Source organism: Prunus dulcis, chromosome 6 (assembly GCF_902201215.1).
Source record: "Prunus dulcis chromosome 6, ALMONDv2, whole genome shotgun sequence".
Taxonomy (NCBI): Eukaryota; Viridiplantae; Streptophyta; class Magnoliopsida; order Rosales; family Rosaceae; genus Prunus; species Prunus dulcis.
Genome location: NC_047655.1, coordinates 13,561,275 through 13,580,993, shown reverse-complemented (window position 1 = coordinate 13,580,993; position 19,719 = coordinate 13,561,275). Strand labels below are relative to the sequence as shown.

Below are 19,719 nucleotides of genomic sequence, written 5' to 3'. Positions count from 1 at the left end.
AAGTGTAAGGAAAATGACACTTGTCATAAAGAGAATGGAGAAGGTCCAAAAGAGAAGGTTAGAGAGAAGGTTGCTAGCATTCCTCTGTTCTGATTTACCCTTATTAACCTAGCAAACTTTCCACTTTTCTAAATTAATTAACAACTACCCAAATAAATAATTGGCAATTGGCTTTATGTCCCGTGCTTTAATATGAATATCAATTCACAGGCTTCAATACTTTGAAGAACACACCCAGATACTTTGAATCTCAATTGGCTTTAGTTAACTCCTTTTATACACGCCCAAAAGTTGCACTGCTCTTCAATTGCAAGCTTCCTCCGTTTGTTTAGTGAAAGATAGGTAATAATCTATGCTGCTTTTTTTTCTTCTTTTTTTTAGTACTTTGTATTGCTTGATTATTTTTTATACTTTGGTGATTGCTCTGCATTATTTAGTTTTTTTAGTCCATGATGTTGGTATCGTCTTTACTGGTGGATCAAGATTAGCACAGAAAGGAATGATATAATGAACCGTACTGCAGAGCAAGAGGAATGAGACAATGAAGGGTATTATTGCAAAGCTTGGTTCCTTCATCGTTTTTGGAATTTCTCCAACTCCAATATATTTTGTTTCCTATGGAGTAAGTTTTATTCAGAATAATAAAACCAGAATTAATTAGTCCAGAACTTGCAACGTTAAAATTAATTGGTTGGAAACTTGCAACATCATAATTAACTCATCGGTTAAAGAAAGAAAACAGGTTCAAGGATATTGAGAAATTGCAACGTAATAATATATTGAAGAGCAGTGTAATTTTTGGGCGTGTATAAAAGGAGTTAACTAAAGTCAATTGAGACTCAAAGTATCTGGGTGTGTTCTTCAAAGTATTGAAGCCTGTGAATTGATATTCATATTAAAACACGGGACATAAAGCCAATTGCCAATTATTTATTTGGGTAGTTGTTAATTAATTTAGAAAAGTGGAAAGTTTGCTAGGTTAATAAGGGTAAATCAGGAAAAATCTTATTGAAGTATTGTTTCTCTCTCATAATAATGTTATCAAATAAATAAATAAATAAATAATTAACTATAGTTAAACCCATGGACATGTGTCAACTTTTGAGAGGGGTGGTGAGGGTACACCTAGGATTTAAGGTGGTGAGCAAAAATGCACCCACCTTTATAATATGAATATGTAATCACACTTTTTGAATACATAATTGAACCATTTCAAAGGAGTTTCATCTCTCTTTGTGTTAAGTGCCTTTCTCTTGAGAGATTGTTGCTTTTGTTCCTAGTTCTCAGGGTGGTACTAGAAACATAGCAATCCAGGTTTTCAGGTCTCTCCTTGCACTTGGAGATAGTGGACCCTAATTTACCTGTCTTTTGCCGCTAACCCTGCATCAGTATGAGAATATAGTATACAAATGTGATAAGAGTAGCATTATTGTTGATAAACTTAACCATGGTTACATACACTATTGGGTAGGTCGCAAGTTTAGACGAGATTGGTAAGCATATACCTTGATTTAAGGTGGTGAGCAAAACTGCACTCTATATGTTGTAAAGTCTAGAGTGGAGTCCACACGTTTAAAAATAAAAGGAAGAATGCAGACTTGTTGTCCCGATGGATAAAGTTAATGATGAAGGTATTGTAGAAGTGGAGTCCACATGTTGGAAGAACTAATTGCACACAGGAAGCCAAGAGGCTTTCCCTAGAAATGGACTTCCTCCCTTCATTGTAATAAGAGACACTATCAGAGAAGAAAATAAGAGTCTAGGCAGAGAGGAAGGAAGACATAAAGAAGAGTGAGAGGAGAGAAAGGAGAGTGAGAAGAGAGAAATTCTCCAAGAGGGAAAAATTAGTGAGCCAGAGAGATTGTAAACACCAAAGTTATAGCCCTATTATTTTACATAGCGGAAAAGTTACTGTTACTACTCTCCGATGACGTAGACATAGTCGAACCTCGATAAATATTGTATCTCATTTACTTTACGTGCAGCTTAATATTCCCGTATATACCATTTATTTTACAACATATTATAGTTGTTGGATCCTCATATGTTGCCTTTATTCATATAATTTATTGAACATGCTTTGTATTACTTGGACGTTGTCAAATAACAAAACGCCGATAAACCAGTTATTTATCAAAAGCTGATTGCAAATACTTCATATGCAAACACAATATTTCCACAAATTAATCTAAAATAACTGACTCGACTTACATTACATATTAAAATTATTAAACTAATAGTACATAAACATTAAACAAGTAGCAGTAACAATAATGCTAGAATTGCACGGCTACTTAACTATAATTACACTAGTTAATCTCAATTGTGGTTGTTTGTCGTCATGAGCATTTTCCCAGTCAAACCACAAGCCAGAGCCTCAAGAGGTATTCTGTTGAGATGCTGGATGCCTTCGGCAAAGACCACTCCCATGCCCATATGCAAATGAGGCTCAATGTGACAATGGAAGGCCCATGCTCCTGGATTATCAGCCACAAACCTAAGAGCCGTCCACCCGTAAGGAAAGATCACTGCTGTGTTCCTCAGTGGTGGGTTTTTCAGGTTGAGTTTCGTCTCGTCTTTCGTCGAAAACTTGCCTTCTCCATACCCTAAAACCCAAAAGTCATGCCCATGCAAGTGCCATGGGTGAATTTCACTCACATTGGCGCTTAGGGCATTGGCATTTTGAAGAATGACATCGACCGTTGTGTTCATGCCAAGCATGTAAACCCCATTTCCAGTTGTTGTGTTAGGGTTTACGGGCGGCTTCATCACATCATAATCATTAGAGAAGCTCTCTGGTGGGTTTTCCTGGTTAAATGCATTTCTCAACCCATGCTTAATGGACCCCAAGTAAGGGGTGGGTGGTAGGGTTAGGGACACATTGTTGATAGCCCACTTGGTGTAGCCGTTGAGCTTGTTCTGGGTGTTGAGGAGGGTGATCCGACGGTCATAGTTTCTCGGGGGCTTCGGGGACCCCATTGAGGCTAAGATCTTGTTGGTGAAGGACTTGCTGTGGTTGTAATCGTTCCACAGAGGAGTGACAGGAGGGGAAGAAGCTGGAAGCTTTGATGCTGAATTTGGGTGGTAGTTTAGGATTGTGAGGCCTTGTTGAGTTTTGGGTTCTCTTCCTCTCACTCCAACTGAGAGCCAGTAGTTGTTGGAAGGGTCTTGGTCGGTGGTTATGAGCACTGAGTAGCTCTCGCCTGAGTAGATGTCCAAGTCATCCACCGCAAATGGCTGCACATAGTTTCCATCGGCTTCCACCACCACCATTTTGTGATTCTACATGACAAATAAAAGATAACAACATTAATTTTACTCTCTTATAACTTGTATATAGTACATTGTTCATATTTGCTGATGTTACAAAATAAAAATCGATGATTATAAACAAAATGTAAACCGAACATTATTAATTAACAAAACATACACCTAATAAGAATTGATCCCAATAAAAATATTTTCTCTGTTAGATCTATTACATATAGTTTGATATCGTAATTTAAGGACGCATCAAAACTTCCATCTAAAATATCTCTTTACGTGAAGGACATATACTTACTCATTCAAGAAATTTGAATATATTTTCGAATTGCGATGGATATCAAATTACCAAAATCAATCTTCAGAATCCAAACTTATGGACCAAAATGAAAATTTAGAGCATGTACGACTAGATATCACGTGCTAAAATTCATGATAAGCAACCAGCCACGCCATCCAAAAAAAAATAAAGAATCACGTGCCCTGATAATGGGTCCAATATCACACCACAGAGCTACTCAGAAAACAGCTTTAATCAGACCCAAAAAAAAAAAAAGAAAAAAAAAAGCAAGCTTTATGACATGACCCATGCGCCATGCTACTTGTTTTCTTCTTACTCAAAATAAAAATAATAACAATACCTGTAACACGACTACTGCTTTATGATATGACCCATATGCCCTAGTTTATATGTGGTCTATTAATCTCATAACATAATTAGCGTGCGAAGAATATCGAATGCGTCATTTTATTTTAGTATCATATAATAATTTCTTTTTGAAAAGAATAAAGACCCGAACATGAGGTTGTCGCTTTTATGAGTAATACGTGGAAGTCACTCACTGATTTATTGAGCTGTCATCAAATAACACTATTTTTCTTCTATCATTCCTCTTAGGTACATTTTGCTTCAAATACTATCATAAACTTGTCTCCACCATATGCCCACCGAATCAATTCCATTTTGCAATCACTTTTTTCATGAACCATGCATAGTGCAGGGAAGCTTCTAGGGAAAATAATGTAACAAGAGAATCATAATAATTTCTTCTATAGCTTTTTGGTCTTACCAATCTCTTTCTTTTCCTCAACTTGTCAACTTTACTGTCGTGTTGGTATCATGATAGATCCACCCAATATTGTGACCCATTGATAACATTTCAAATTTCATTTTTTTAAAATAAAGAAGAAAATTAGATATTTTGTAGAAACCCAATTGCGGGTAAGAATGGACATTCTTATGGTAACACTTGTACATGTCGGTGTTAGTTATTGTACTAAGTTCGACATGCGCGGTTGTAATATCTGACGTGGATCTTCGTTGTAATTATAAACTTTTTTCTTTTTTGTTCAAAAAAAAAATTCGTGGATAATAATATATAGCATAGGAAAGGGAATCTAAGTATATATCTTCCAACTTTCGCCCAAGAACTGAAGAAACTCAAAAATGATGTGTACAAAAATAGTATAAGATTTTACTTTACTTACCCCAATGGCCAAGTTGAGTGAAGCAAGGGCAGTGGTGCTGGCGATTCTGAGCCGATAGATCTTGTTTGGAAGCACATGGAGAATAGGGGGTGCGCATTGTTCGCTTCCTCTTAGCATGCACTGGCTTGAACTGGAATTGCTATAGTGCGCTGCCAGAGAGCAGTTGTACTGTCCCCTCCCATTGATCAGCAGTGTCTGTCAATGATGCAGTAAAACATGTCGCATTTGAAAGTGATGGACAAAACAAAAAAGAAAGAAAAATACTTTTGTTTTTTTAATAATAATTATTTTGTTTTTTTTAAATATATATTTAATTTAAACTTGAGACAATGATCAGCCACCTAACCTAACACATGGCAAATTCTATAATTATATGAGTGATGGTGACTGTACAGATCATACCTCCATCATCACTTCTGCTAATTTATTATTTACATGTTACTTTTTTAAGGACTATTATTTATTGGCTGTGTAATTTTCCTGTCAATAATAGGGAAAAAATGGAAAACGTACACTTATTTTTATGTTAGATGATTTGTCCACAATTGGTTATTAATCATATGAAATGAAGACAACTCATGTGCACAAGGACGGAGCTAGAATTGTACATGTTTAGAGTTAAAACTTTTAATTTAGTCATGTCTAATTTGTTTTTGACAAAATTTTAATATAAATTATAATGTTTTTTATTTATAAGTTGTTTACAAATTATATATGTTATATATAATATGATAGAGGAGATATCAAAATTTGCGGGGTTCCAGGCCTAGAAGTGGCTCCGCCCACTGCATATGCACATTAAACCCAAAACAAATCTTGAAAATAACTTCGAAGAAGGTTTACAAAACCCTAAAACAGAATATTTTAGTCACAAGTTTGAACATGAATGAATGAACTGATGTTTAAAAAATGATATCTTATTTGATAAAAGATATAAACTTGGGACTAAAATATGGACAAATTGAAGGAAAATAAAAGTTTTTAGAGAATAGAAAAAAATAAAGGTACATGAGGTGGCACCACAACGGAAAAGTGGGCCAAACTCTTCTCCTCCACCTCAAGTGCACTTGGGTTCGATTCGCGTAAAAAACAATTTTGAGACAACCCAATTCATCCTAACAAATAAAAAAAATATGAAAGAGAGAGAATAGAAAAAAATAAAACGCACTGGTTCTTTATTTAAAAGCCTGGCTGTATTTCTTTTCTTTATTGGCATGTCATGGTTCAGGGATGATGGAATTGGCCCACAATTGTTTTGCCTTTTGTGAAAAGCATAATTTTGAAATAAATAAAGTGAATAAAAAAAAATTTGAGGAAAAAATTAAAGAAAGTGAAGAAGATTACAAAGATTATTTTGAAATTGGGTACATGAATATAGATGGGAAATCGGAAATGGAAACTGATGTAAAACCCATGCAGGACAAAATGGGTAGGAATTACTAATATTAGATAAATACAAGTCTATTGTAGCATTATTGTTGTTGGGGGGGGGGGCAATGGAACTACTTTTTTTAATTAAAAAATTAAGAAATAATATTATTGATGAATAATTGTTTAACCCCCCTTTATGGTCTCTAAAGTCAAAGTGATTCACCGAACCCTCTTAATCGGTGTTTTGTGTCTTACTTTATCCCTACCGTAAAGTTCCCGAGAACATGAGATCAAGTAAGCCTAAAATATATTATTACCTGAGGTTCACCAATCCAGCGAAAAGGTTTGGAAGAGAGGCCAACTTCTTGGTGGTGAACACCTTGGTGCCACCAGTCGCTCAACAAAAGGTCCAACTCACCGTCGTAGTGGAATGGCTCTTTCTTCCCATCTTCCACGTCCACTACCAGAGATCCGTACAATCCTGCTGATCTTTGCATTCCAAAGTGCCCATGGTAAAAGTATGTGCCCGCCTGCACCATATACTCGTAACTCGTTATTTAAATTAATTAACATCTCAACGTTAATATATTGATCAATTATTTATTTAATTACTGTTCTCATAAATCACATAAACAAAAGTCTCTACCTTGTCAACTTTGAACCTGTAAATAAAGGTCTCTCCAGGGTTGATGGCACATTGTGAGATGGATGCAGTTCCATCCGCCCAAGGAGTTCCAAACTGAAAAAACCATTTAACCACATATAAATATTTTATATTTCGATTTTTTGACAAATCGATATTCTAAACTACTCTAATGTACGAGGAGCGAAATCTAACTCGAGTGCAAAAGACGAACACACTGCCTTAGCGAGTTGGTCTAAAAGTAAAAGAAAAAAGAGGAGGAGGTTGTACCTGTCTGATGCCATGCCAGTGAATAACAACTCCCTCAGTGTGGAGCTTGTTAGTGAGCTCAACAACCACCATATCTCCAGCCTTGGCTCGAATGGTTGGCCCCGGAAACTGCCCGTTGATCCCCATCACGACGTTTTCGACGCAATCCGGGGACCAGAAGAGGTACTCCACATCCCATTTGTAGTGCCTAGCCTTAGAACCCTCCGATGCTTCAACCAACAAGAAGCATACCAATACGCACAAAAGAATTTGTCTCCTACTAGTAGCCATTAATCACTTAATCCACTGCTGCTAGCTTTAATGAGCTTATAAACAGCTGAACAGGATTAAGTGATTGAAGAGAGATATTTGATTGAAAAGAAAAGGCTGTGGTGATCCAGGGAATATCACACTGCTGCAGCTAAGCCTTGGTTCAACATGTACATATAGAGAGAGAGAGAGAGAGAGAGAGAGAGAGAGAGTCTAGAAGCTAGCGCTTTTGGACTTCATCAATCACTATTTTTATTTACTTTTTATGTTCTTTTTTTATAGGTTACTTTTTATGTTATCTGCATGTTGTTTTTTATATTTTCACAAAATCAATGAGCCCCTCATGACATTTCAAATTACTTTCACAAAATTCACTATATTACCTTTTTATTAAAAACAAAACAATTTTATTTTTTATTTTCCTAACGTCAATTTTAATACATTTTTTAAAAATAGCAAAAAACTCACCCAAATAGACTTAAATCCCTTCAAAACCTAAACCCACATAAACCTAAAAAGCAAAAATAAATATCCAGGAAAGTTAACTCAAAATCTGAAGAAGATATTCCAAACTTTTTTTTTTTTTGGTAAATGAAATCATTTAAGCAAACCAAAGCTATAGGAAGGGGTGTACAAGTTCTATAATGAAATCATTTATATTTTACATTTATGTTTATTAATATGTTTGATTAGATTAAATCTAAGGATAAATGTTTAATTTTTTATTATTAAAATTGATAATCAAATCCAATCCAATCCGATATTAATTGGATCGAATCAGATTGAATTTAAACATCTAATATGATTGAATCGGATTGAAAAAATCACAATCCAATTTATATTAGATCATATGCGAATTAACTAAATTGTATTTTGGAACTGATGTACACCCCTAGCTACAGGTAGTAAAACCAACATGGCTCAAGGTGTCTCTAATTCAAGCTTGACCATTCACTGGCATTCTAAGGATTTGATAATGTTATAAAAGAAAATTCTCCCAAATGAGAATGACAATTAACTTCAAATATTAGATTACACATACATCCCTAAGGAGCATTCATTTTCATTTTAAGATGGGATTTTTATAACATCGGCAATTTTCAAAGGAAAATTAAGATAAGGAGTTTTGTGAAAATACCACAAAACTTTAAAGGTGTCAGTGTAATAACTTAGAATTATTATATATGGTACCTACCTACTAACCTATTATAATATTGGAGTGCCATTATTTCCATCCCCTTGTTTTATTTACTCACGCACCTTATCTTCCCACTCACCATATAAATTTGAAAAATACAACACTATTTTTCACCTACCATTATTCCTAAAATACCCTTTAATTATTAATTCAAGCAAATTCTCTTTGCTAATTATTCCTTTATGTGTTTTGGCCTTTTTGGAAATTATATATTTCTATGTCTTAGTTGCTTTCTCTTTCTATAGGTTTGGCGAACTTCATTGTACTCATTTTAAGAGATTTGAATTGCCCAAATTTGAACTTTTTTGGAACTGGGTTGTTTGATTTGAAGCAAAAAGATGGATTCTTGGCAACCATGTTGTAGATTTGAATCCTGGTAAGCATCCATATCTGAATTTATCAATGAAATATTTTTCTATTTCATTCTGTATTATTCTATTATGTTTCTTGGAGAAATGGTCCTTTGGTTTAAAGCTTATTTATTACATTGGATCTGTAATGCCTCAAAAACCATCCTTTATCATGGTTCTTACATTTTTTTTCTTCGATTTTAGAAAGTGAGTTCTCTCTGTATATAGAATATAGATGAATAATATCCTTCAATTTGGTTATATGGACTAGAGAAGCATAAATTTGTGGCAGTTTTGGTTGCCAATTTTTTTTTCCCTTAAGTTTTTTAGAAGTCATTTTATGAATGGGTGAATTTGTCTTTAAAATTTTAAATTTAAGATAAATAAAAAAATAGGACATGTGAATGAAAATAGCAACAGTTTTCTATTGTGTATCGCCAGTATTATGAAAATTAATTAAAAAGTATTCCCACTCAAAAATAATAATAATAAATTTTTTAAAAAAAAAAATTCAATGTCTTGGCTTTGTTCCCTTTTTTAAATGTTATTCCTTTGCGCGTTTTCTTTTTCTCTACCTAACAACTGCCCATGTGTTCTTTTTCCCTTGGCTGCTACTCCATAATCCATATTTATGTGTCGTGGTATGGCCTGATGATTACACTGGACGATTCTTTTAATAGAAAATTGAAATTAAGGTTCTTTCACAATCATTTCATTTTCACTTTCCACTTTTCATTTTTTTATGAAAATTGAAAATTGAAAATATGTTTGCAAATAGATTTCGTTTTCAATTTTCACAAAAAGTGAAATCTAATTTTCAAAATTACCGTTTTTAAAAAGCAACTTGAAAGTGTTTTCAAAGACTCTTTGCGTTTTTTGTGTAGTTTTCACCTCTCCTTTTGTGAGAGTTTTTCACTTCTTCTTTGTGAGAGCTTTCCACATCTCTTTTGTGTGAGTTTTATTTGTGTTGTCATGACTTGATTTTTTTTTCAAGCTTTATCTATTTTTGGCTGTTCTGAGTTTGCACTCTTAGTTGAGATGACGATGCCCGAGTTTCTTCAATCCTGCACGATCATTAGTGAAGGAACCCCACATTATCTAAATTTTGATGTTAGATCACTCTGTTATTGTAATAACCCTTTGTAGCTAGTTTGTATTGGTCATTTGTAGCTAATAGTTTTTTTTGTTGAATTATAAATGCAATCCCATAATTTCTAAAAAATAAAAAACAATCAATAACAAAAATAAAATTACACAAAACCCTAGCACGCGGGCAACCCATTATAGTAACTTTCTTTTTAACATGGACAGTCCCGATCTCTTGGAGGTCCAGGAAATTGTGGTCACCCACCGTTGGAAATTAATCCAATGGTTCAAAAAAGTTTTTTAAAAGGAGTGCAAGAGTGAGTGAACCATTGAATTTATATCCAACGCTGAGTTACCACAAATCTCTTGGACCCTTGTAGTCCAAGAGATCATGACTGTTAACATGGATATTAATTAACACTTAAAGATAGTTACCAGAATTAATGATCACCTTTGATTAACTTATCATTTCTAAACAGGCGGGAAACCCTCCTTTCTCCCAAAAAACACTCTTAGAGCCTTTTCCACTTTGAGGGGGGAGGAAGCTATTGTTCTTCCCCCCTCTCCCCTCTCCCCTCTTCTCTTCCTCTCTTCCTCCTTTCACCTCTTCCCCCATTTTCAGAGACAAAGGGTTTTCCCTATTTGTCTTAGTTTTGTTATAATTTTCATCCAACCATTATAGGTGGCTACAGCTCAGCGTCGGATCTTTACCTGCATTTCGGCGTCGGATCTCCATCACCATCTTTTTTGCAATTTCTTTATGTTTGGAATAAGTTGCAGAGACTCTTTGGGTTCTCTGTGTAGTTTTCACATCTCCTTTTGTGAGAGTTTTTCATCTCTTCTTTGTGAGAGTTTTTCATCTCTCCTTGGTGAGAATTTTATTTGTATTGTTATGGCTTGGTTTTTTCAAGCTTTATCTTCTTTTTTTTATTCTAAGTTTGCAATCTTAGTTGGGATGCCTATGCTAGAGTTTCTTCGATCTTGCTTGATTGTTAGTGGAGACATACCTGATTTTCTTAATTTTGATATTAGACCGGGCCGTTATTGTAATGGTCTTTTTGTGGCTAGTTTGTATTGGTCATTTGTGGCTAATGACTTTTTTGGCTGAATTATGAATGCAACCATAGAATTTCTCAAAAAAAAAAAAAAAAAAGTTACCAGATTAGCATGTTGTACATTGTGTCTTGATTATAGAGCATAATGAAGTGTAAGTAATTCAACATTACAATTTATCACACATACATATTTCAATAAATAATAAAAAGTGTTGTTATTTCAACCTCTGTCCTATTTTTCCCATCCATCTTATCTTCAAAATTTTAAATATAATTTTATCCCTTTATAAAATGACTTCTACCCTCAACCCATTTTCTACTCTCTCTCTCTCTCTCTCTCCAATTTATGCACCCATTTTCTTCCTCTTATCTCTAGCATCCATCCCTCTTTTTCAGTTCCATAAAAATTATTCAACTCTGTTACCCTCTCTCTCCAGTCACTCCTTCATCACCTATTGATTTCTCCTCTTTTTTCGCTAATATATTTAAACTAAAGAAGATGAAAGGATTACACTTAGTGATAATGAAATGGCTCAATATGAAGAGAAATTTAGACCCTAAATCCAAATGGGTTGGCAACGGCTGGAGGTAGAATTAGATTCCAAAGTGTTAATCGATATTTTGCGGGGAGCTAGTTGCATGCGTTGTGTTTGATATTCTTCAATTGACTCCTGGAGGTAGAATTAGATTCCAACGTGTTAATCGATATTTTGCGGGGAGCTAGTTGCATGCATTGTGTTTGATATTCTTCAATTGACTCAACGAGTGCAATTCGTCTTGTTTTTGTATGCCTATCCATCTAGGGGCTGAACATGTCCAAATTTCTCAAAACTGGTGTCTTGGAACGATTGCTTCTCCTTGGTTATTCCCAACATTAGCAACATATGTTAATGTTCTCTTTTGTTGAATGAATATTCTATCATTTGTTCGCAATATATATATATATATGGAGAGATATTCCTCAAATCTTGAAGAGAAAGTGATTAGTAAAGATAATTTGCTTGAATTAATAATTAAAAGATATTTTAAGAATAATTATAGATAAAAAGATATGATTGTGTATTCTTAAATATACGTAGTAAATAGAAAGATAAAGTGAAGAAATAGGACATAAGTAAAAATAGCAACACTCATAATAAAAGTTGTTATTAGATGGAAGTGAATGATTACTTAGATTCTGGCCCCAAAATGAAGAAAACAAGAGTGACCATTTGGTTTTTTTATTTGGGAATCAATCAATCTTTCCAGATGATGTACTCAATAAAGTAAAACCCAGTGGGTTCAGCTTTTGTCAAAATGGTACTGTTGATGCGAAAAAGTGGTTTGACACGTGGTTCGCCCAACTTAGCGATATTGTGTCTTCGGAAGGGAGTTAGTCTTCGGAAGATCAAGTTCCTGCAAAAAGGGAACGTTCGGTAAGACCTTGGGGTACCGGTGCGGTACCGGCCGAAGGCTCTCCGATGCTTAAGTAAGTATGAATTTAGTAAATGTCAGATTACAGATCAAGCGGTAGCGTACCGTTGGTTCTTCTGTCCCGTCCCTTTGGGGAAGGGGGTCTCCTTATATAGGCCTTGGGAGGCGTGCTCTATGCTCATATTTCCGATGTGGGACTATAGGGGCGGATTGTGAGCATGACACGTGTCCAAGGGGCAAAACATCAAGATGTATAAGCTTCGGTAGGGATCCTGCCGAAGGGCTTATAGTGACAAGCGTCGATTCCGTCCACGTGTCTGGTGGTCATTAGAGGTTTAATTCGGGTATAAACAGTAGTCCCCCAAGTTCTCTTCCGAAGGTTCTTCGGAAGGGAATTCGGTTCTCCCTTGATGGTTCGTAGATGCCTTGCCGTTCGGCAGGTTCGTTTGGGGGAGGCATCCCTGAGACCCGACGGGTCGCCGATGCTGAGAGGGGAGAGGGGAGAGGGCAGAGATGCCTCGTTTTCCGCGCCTGGCATGCAGGGACGCTTCGTCTTCTGCACCTGGCATGCAGAGACGCTTCGTCTTCTATACCCGGCGTGCGGCTCACATCACCATCCATTGGGCGACACGTGGCTGGCGAAGTGACCTCTGACGGCGGCATTTATGAGCCGTTTGGTTTCCCGAGGTATACCGTTGCAGCCATCTCCCTATAAATTGAGGCTCCTCCAAGCGTAAAACTCACTTTGCATTTGAGAGTTGACGCGAGAGCTCTGCGCAGGCGATTTCCGAAGGGTGTAAACGGCAATCGAGGAGATTTTCACGCGAGTTATCGGCAATCAAGGCGATTTTCGAAGCTGGTGAACGGCAGTCAAATCGATTTTCAAAGGAGTTCTCGGCAATCAAAGCTTCCAACAACACTCAAGGTAAGGTGCCGTTCGGTACTATCAAAAATTCTTTCTTTATTGCCATGCGTGCTTTCGTAGCATAGGCCTAGCCGATCGTCTATAGGGGCCCTCCTTCGGTAGTCTAGTAAACTATAGGTAGTGGCATAGACATCGGTAGGGTAGTTCATTACAGAACCTTAGCCATCCTTTTTCTTTTTTCTTGTAGATGTCTTCTAGCGAGTCCTCCTTCGGCAGTGAGCCCAACGCGTTCGATGAGGAGTTGTCATCGGGCTGGGACACGTCTAGTTTGGCCATGAGCCTCGATGCCGAAGGGCGAGAGGACACCGATGTTGAAATTATCGGTGAGGAGGTGAACTCCGCTCCTGCCCATGGCGTCGGCAAGGGGCTGATGACGGGGCAGCTGCTTTCGTTAGCCGCAGTCTACAAAGACGGTACCCGATTCGGTACCTTCGATCACCAGCCGGAGGCTTCTACCTCTGGTCGTGATGAGGCCACTGCCGGTCCCTCTCGGCCGAGGATAACAATCATCCATCGGGAGCGATCTAGGATACCGGTGGGCGTGCCGAAGAAGGCCCTGTTCGGAGTCGACTACTTGGAGCCGAATAAGATTACCGAACGGGAGCTCCAAAAGATTAGGGCCGAATACCTCATCCCTGACTCGGTGAGGATGAGGATCCCGAGTCCGACCGAGTCCCTCAGCGACCCCGGAGATGGCGAAGTCACCTTCTTTACCGACATGCTGGTGCAGGGGGTCAGGTTGCCGTTGCAGCCTGCCGTGCAGAGGATACTCGCCCAGATCGGGTATGCCCCGGGTCAATACAACCCCAACTTCTGGGTGGCCCTGATGGGGGTGATAACGGCATTCGGGATTGCCGGGGAAGGGGAGCCTTCCTACGAGCAGTTCTCTTACCTCTACAGCATCACCAAGTCAAAGAGTGTCGATCATGGTGTCTGGGTTCAGGCGAACTGCTTGAAGGCTTCCGAGCGGGGTCACTTTGTCAGCTCGGTGCCGACTTCCCAGAAGTCGTGGAGGAATCGGCGGGTGCTACTCTCCGGTGATTGGGAATCTCCATCGGGAGTACGCCCGCAGTTCTCGGTACCCACGACCTTCCAAATCGCCGGTAGGTTTCCTAGTAGCCGATCGGTAGGTTGTCTTCCCATTTTCCTTTGATACTTGTTTACTGACTCTTTCTTTGGACAGGCAAACTCAAGCAGCCGACTCCTACACAGAGCGAGATTCGGCAGATCGATAGGGTGAGGCTGAAGGTCCCTGCTGCCGAGCGAGTGTATCCGTGCTTCCTCTTCACCGACAATCTCATCAGAGCCGGACTCATCTACCCTGCCGAGAGTAAGTACAGTTGTGCTTCCCTTCAATAATTTTTTTGTTGTGCATGCCGACTGACTGGTTGTTTGACCAGTGACGGACACAAGGAAAACTGCCGAAGCCAAGAAAATGAACGAGTCCTCCAGGAGGCGGCTCATGATGGGCCTGGAGGGCAAGAAGAAGAAGAGGCAGCCCGAGGCGCCTTCCGTTCGGCCGTCCACGGATCCCGAGGATGTGACCCTGGCGGAGCGGCTGCGGCACCTGGGCGCCGAGCCCGTTGCCTGGCCCTCTGCCGAAGTCTCCGCGTCGAGGCAGTCGGATGCCGAGGCCGCTGCCTCAAGAGCAGCCGATAAACGGCCGGTGACGGTGGACTTGGAGGCTTCGCCAGCTTCCAAACGGGGCCGTCCGTCAGAGGCTTCAAGGGCCCTTTTCGCGGCGGAGGACGACGACGGACCTACCGATGCCGTCACCATCGCCTGCCCGTCGAAGACGGTCCAATTCGTCAACCACATGATCCTCGGGTCGCAGATGAAGCTGCCGGAGGTTGACGAACTGCCGAAGAAGATACTTCAGGAGCAGGCGGGACGTGCCTTCCGACTGCAGGCAGCGGTAAGATTTTATCTTTCGGTGTTGTCCTTTCGTTATTTTTTGGTGCCGAGTGGGGCTTCTTTCTGACTATCTTCCGCGTGTGCAGGCATCCATGGAGATGTGGCTATGCGTCAAGCGGGCCATCTCCGCTGCCGAACGGGCAAAAAGGGCCTATGATGACGGCAGGGCCAAGGTTGCCGAGGCCGGCAAGGCGCTCCAGGAGCACACCCAGCTGGTCAAGGAGAAAGAGGCCGCCGAACGGCAAGCTCTCGCTTCGGAGGCGAAGGAGGAGCAGATGCGGGCAGCTTTGGAGGCAGCGCGGGATGCCGAGGCCGCTTCAGAGGCGGTTCAGGACGCCCTGGAGGAATCTGAGCGGAACAAGGCCGCGGAGATCGAGGCTGTCGTTCAGTCAGCTGTCCAGGGCTACCGTTCATCTGATGAGTTCACTACCCTGCTAGACAAGGAAGTTGGCTCGGAGATGGCGGATCTATTGTACCGGTTCAAGCGGTACAACCCCGGACAGAAGCTGAACTTGAACTTCGCCGCTGATCCTCCTCCCCTTCCGGAGGGACTCACAGAAGAAATGATCGAAGGTTATGAAGGGGAGGAAGCCACTGCTGCCGAGGTGCCTGGGTCTGTCGAGGCCGCCACCCGGTTGTACCAGGTCTCCAGAGAAGCTTAACAGAGGTGTCAACTGCCGGTCGACCTGGTTGTTACTGATTCCCATCTCTTTGAAAGCCTCGGCAAAGATTACGCTCACGGAGCTCCCGGTATCGATCAGAACTCGCCCTACATCGTAATCGGTGATTTCAGCTCGGATGATCATCGGATCGTCGTGGGGATAGAGGATTCCCTCTTCTTCCTCTTGGCAAAATGTGATCGGCTCCCAATGAACTTTTGGTACTTCCTGGTGCCGATTCACCTCTATGCCGAGCACCTGAGGAAACTGCGCGGCGCGCATATACTGTTTCATCGAACGGTGGCTCATCCCCGCAACGGTAGGTCCACCGCTGATAGTGCTTATCATGTTTATCTGCCGAGTGGGGTTCGGCACCGGCGCCGGTGGCTGCCGGGCGATATGCTGGTCCAGTTTCCCCTCTCGGGCTTATACAATCTTTCTCAGGCTTATACAGTCTTCCGTATTGTGGCTGTTGTGCTGATGGTATCGGCAGAATTTACCGGTTTCCCGGTTGTCTTGCCGATTGGGTCTTCGAACATTCGGTTTGGGTATGACCTCCTGTTCGTTCATCAGAACGGCTTCATACGTGGTATTCAGCAGGGTGAAGACCTCGTTGCCGTGGTCACGATTGGGCAGGGGTCCTCGGTAGTCGTTGCGACCATACCGCCCTTTTCCCTTCTTCGGCTGATCTCTTCAGTCGGCACGGTTGTCTTTCCTCTTATGGTCTGCCGAGTTGGCTGGATGTTCTGCGTGGGCTGCTGGTGCAGCAGCTGCTGGGTTTCGTCCACTTTGGACGACAGAAGGTTGTTGTGTTCCTGAAGCCTAGCCATGTCCTTCCGCAGGGACGCGATTTGGACCATTAGCTCGGCTTCAGCGGTTGTTTGGGTTGAGGGGGCGTTCCCGAAGGGAGTGCATGGGGGTAGCGCTGGGCTAGCTCCGGCCTGCCTTCCGAACGGCACCCCTTCCTCCGATAGGAAAGTGGGTACTGAGATGGTCCCCATGTGTCTAGGGGATAGTGGGTTAATTGTTTTTGTTTCGCTTCCCACAGACGGCGCCAAACTGTTGATGCGAAAAAGTGGTTTGACACGTGGTTCGCCCAACTTAGTGATATTGTGTCTTCGGAAGGGAGTTAGTCTTCGGAAGATCAAGTTCCTGCGAAAAGGGAACGTTCGGTAAGACCTTGGGGTACCGGTGCGGTACGGCCGAAGGCTCTCCGATGCTTAAGTAAGTACGGATTTAGTAAATGTCAGATTACAGATCAAGCGGTAGCGTACCGTTGGTTCTTCTGTCCCGTCCCTTTGGGGAAGGGGGTCTCCTTATATAGGCCTTGGGAGGCGTGCTCTATGCTCATATTTCCGATGTGGGACTATAGGGGCGAATTGTGAGCATGACACGTGTCCAAGGGGCAAAACATCAAGATGTATAAGCTTCGGTAGGGATCCTGCCGAAGGGCTTATAGTGACAAGCGTCGATTCCGTCCACGTGTCTGGTGGTCATTGGAGGTTTAATTCGGGTATAAACAGGTACCTCAAAGACCTGGCCAGCTGGTAAACTCATTTGAGCATTCAGCTTTAGGCATGGTGGATAATGCTTTTCTTCTTGTTCATATGGAGAAATTTTCCCTTTCCTACTGGCGCAGCCACAATCTGATATGTATTTTTTATATATAATTAAAGTGAAAAGAATAAGGAGAAATTATTCTTTATGAGCAAGGAGGGAAGCATTATCTATATTATTTTACACACATTTTTCTCGATCAAGTTAATTGTTAATTGTTAATTGCAAAGGACCCACTAGTGTAGTGGTTTGGAGTATTCACTCCCTCAGGCAAGGTCCTGGGTTCGAGTCCTAGCATCCGTGTTGTGTGTGTGAATTTAATATGCTATCGCCCTTTTCAATAGGAAAGGACCTCAAAAAAAAAAAAAGTTAATTGTTAATTCATTTTTGCTTTATCTTTCCCACTTTCTAGACTTCTAGTTCTCTCTTTGATACTTTTTCTTTCCAAGAACACGGCTATCACTTTTCCTTATATTGCTTATTTCTTACAAACACTCGTACTTATATATACTCATACTTGGACAAAACAATAATTATATATACTCATACTTACAAACACTCTCAATTTCAATCTCACGGTTTTTTTCTTCTTCTTTTTGAATATAAACAATAGTTTATAAAGGGATGATAATTTTTCACACACACATATTAAAAAATATCATGAGAATTCAAACTTGAGACTACTAATCTACAATACAAATAAATATCTTTTTTTATGAACTAAACCGCGTTGGCCATGTTTTTGTTATATTACTTGAAACCAACAAACATTTGTGGTTTCCAACTTGTTTGTCTTCATCTGTTTTCTTGTTTTAAAAAGAAGAAGAAAAAAAAAAAGGTGCCGACATTGAAATGGGATCAAGGCCAGCCTTCTCTTTCCGCGGGCCGTCTCATATTTGACCGAACAAGGTAAAAGTTGTTCGCATTGAAAAAAGAGAATTTAAAAATAAAATAAAAAAAACTAGAATCCAATATATCTTGATGCACGTGTGGTTTTATTGAGAAATGTTCTGATTCCTTATACCCAGAAATTAATAGATAAATTTGGAATTATCACATGAACTGAATTTAGTTGACGAAACTAATTTTTCCATTCATTAGGTCGAGGTTCAATGGTTCATGCACAAATCCATTTGTCTCTGACCCAGTTCACATTTGTGGTGATACCACGGTTTTTTGTTGTTGAAAAATTATGGTATTGAATTCATATTTAAAAATAAGGTCTAAAATATCGATGATATCAGAAATATTGGTAGTCTAAAAATATAGAAATTTTGATATAAATATCGGAATATTATCGATATCGATAATAATGGAATAAAATCCACAAAAATTGTAAGAAAAATTTGGAAATTTTTATTGAAACTTTGGAGAATATTTATTTAGCCAATTATCTATTAGTTTATCACATAAAATTAGAAAGAAATGCATTGCATGATGGATTTAACTGATTTAAATTGATTATACATCGAGCTGGCAAACACTGTCAATGTAGAAAATATGTCGTAATTAATGAAAAAGATTAAACACACCATAATCATTTATATATAATAATTTACTACAATATTTTACACTTCATACATTGCATAGCAAGATACATGAGTGACTTAGTACCACATACAGTTCCTATGAGGTTCAAATTTTTCACTATCTTCATATCTCTATGTGTAGAGTAAGTGTATTGTGAAGAATAGTCATCAAATGATAAATTCCCAAAATAGTTTTGTATGTAATTGTTAACATGCCACCCATATATATAAAAATATTTTAGCATATTATCACAAAAACATAAGTGATATGGTGATTAAGGTGTCGGAGGAGTAAAATGGGAGGGGTTTAAGTCCCCTTTGTGTTTTTTTTTTCTCCCTTTTTCCCCTTTTTTTCCTTTTTTTTTTCCCTTTACATCCATATTTTCGATATTTTTGCGATATAACACCGATATTTTGACAAAATATTACTGAAGTGTGAGCGAAATTATCGACATCGATATTTTCCGATATTATTGTCGATATTGTCGATATTTATACGATATGGATATGTTCCGAAATATCCGTGATTCGAAAAAACCGAAATATTCTCGATATTTCGTTGATATTATCGATATTTTAGACCATACTTAAAAGTCATTAGCTACAAAAGATCAATACAAATTAGCTATAAAGGGCCAATACAAACTAGCCATAGGGCCAATTACAATAACATACCGATATAACATCAAAATTAAGACCATTTGGTGTGTCTCCACTAACGATCACGCAGGATCGAAGAAACTTTGCT

The 19,719-nt window shown here is 39.4% G+C and overlaps 1 protein-coding gene across 1 annotated transcript; it reads right to left on the bottom strand.

Moving 5' to 3' along the window:
* Nucleotides 1–2,158: 2,158 nt before the first annotated feature.
* Nucleotides 2,159–7,545, bottom strand: LOC117632202 (L-ascorbate oxidase-like). The gene is made up of 5 exons (XM_034365628.1): nt 7,037–7,545; nt 6,770–6,862; nt 6,441–6,653; nt 4,753–4,947; nt 2,159–3,282 (listed from the first exon to the last, which is right to left on the bottom strand). Exons 1-5 carry the CDS (start codon nt 7,304–7,306, stop codon nt 2,320–2,322), a joined length of 1,734 nt encoding a protein of 577 aa, XP_034221519.1. The 5' UTR covers nt 7,307–7,545; the 3' UTR covers nt 2,159–2,319.
* Nucleotides 7,546–19,719: the final 12,174 nt, after the last annotated feature.

What these genes read in the sequence shown, in the direction of transcription:
- LOC117632202 (XM_034365628.1), bottom strand. Translation starts at nt 7,306, where the DNA reads ATGGCTACTAGTAGGAGACAAATTCTTTTGTGCGTATTGGTATGCTTC. An exon ending in ACTGGCATGGCATCAGACAG is followed by an intron (nt 6,863 to 7,036) that starts GTACAACCTCCT and finishes TGGTTTTTTCAG; the next exon opens with TTTGGAACTCCTTGGGCGGA. An exon ending in CACTCAACTTGGCCATTGGG is followed by an intron (nt 3,283 to 4,752) that starts GTAAGTAAAGTA and finishes TTTGTCATGTAG; the next exon opens with AATCACAAAATGGTGGTGGT.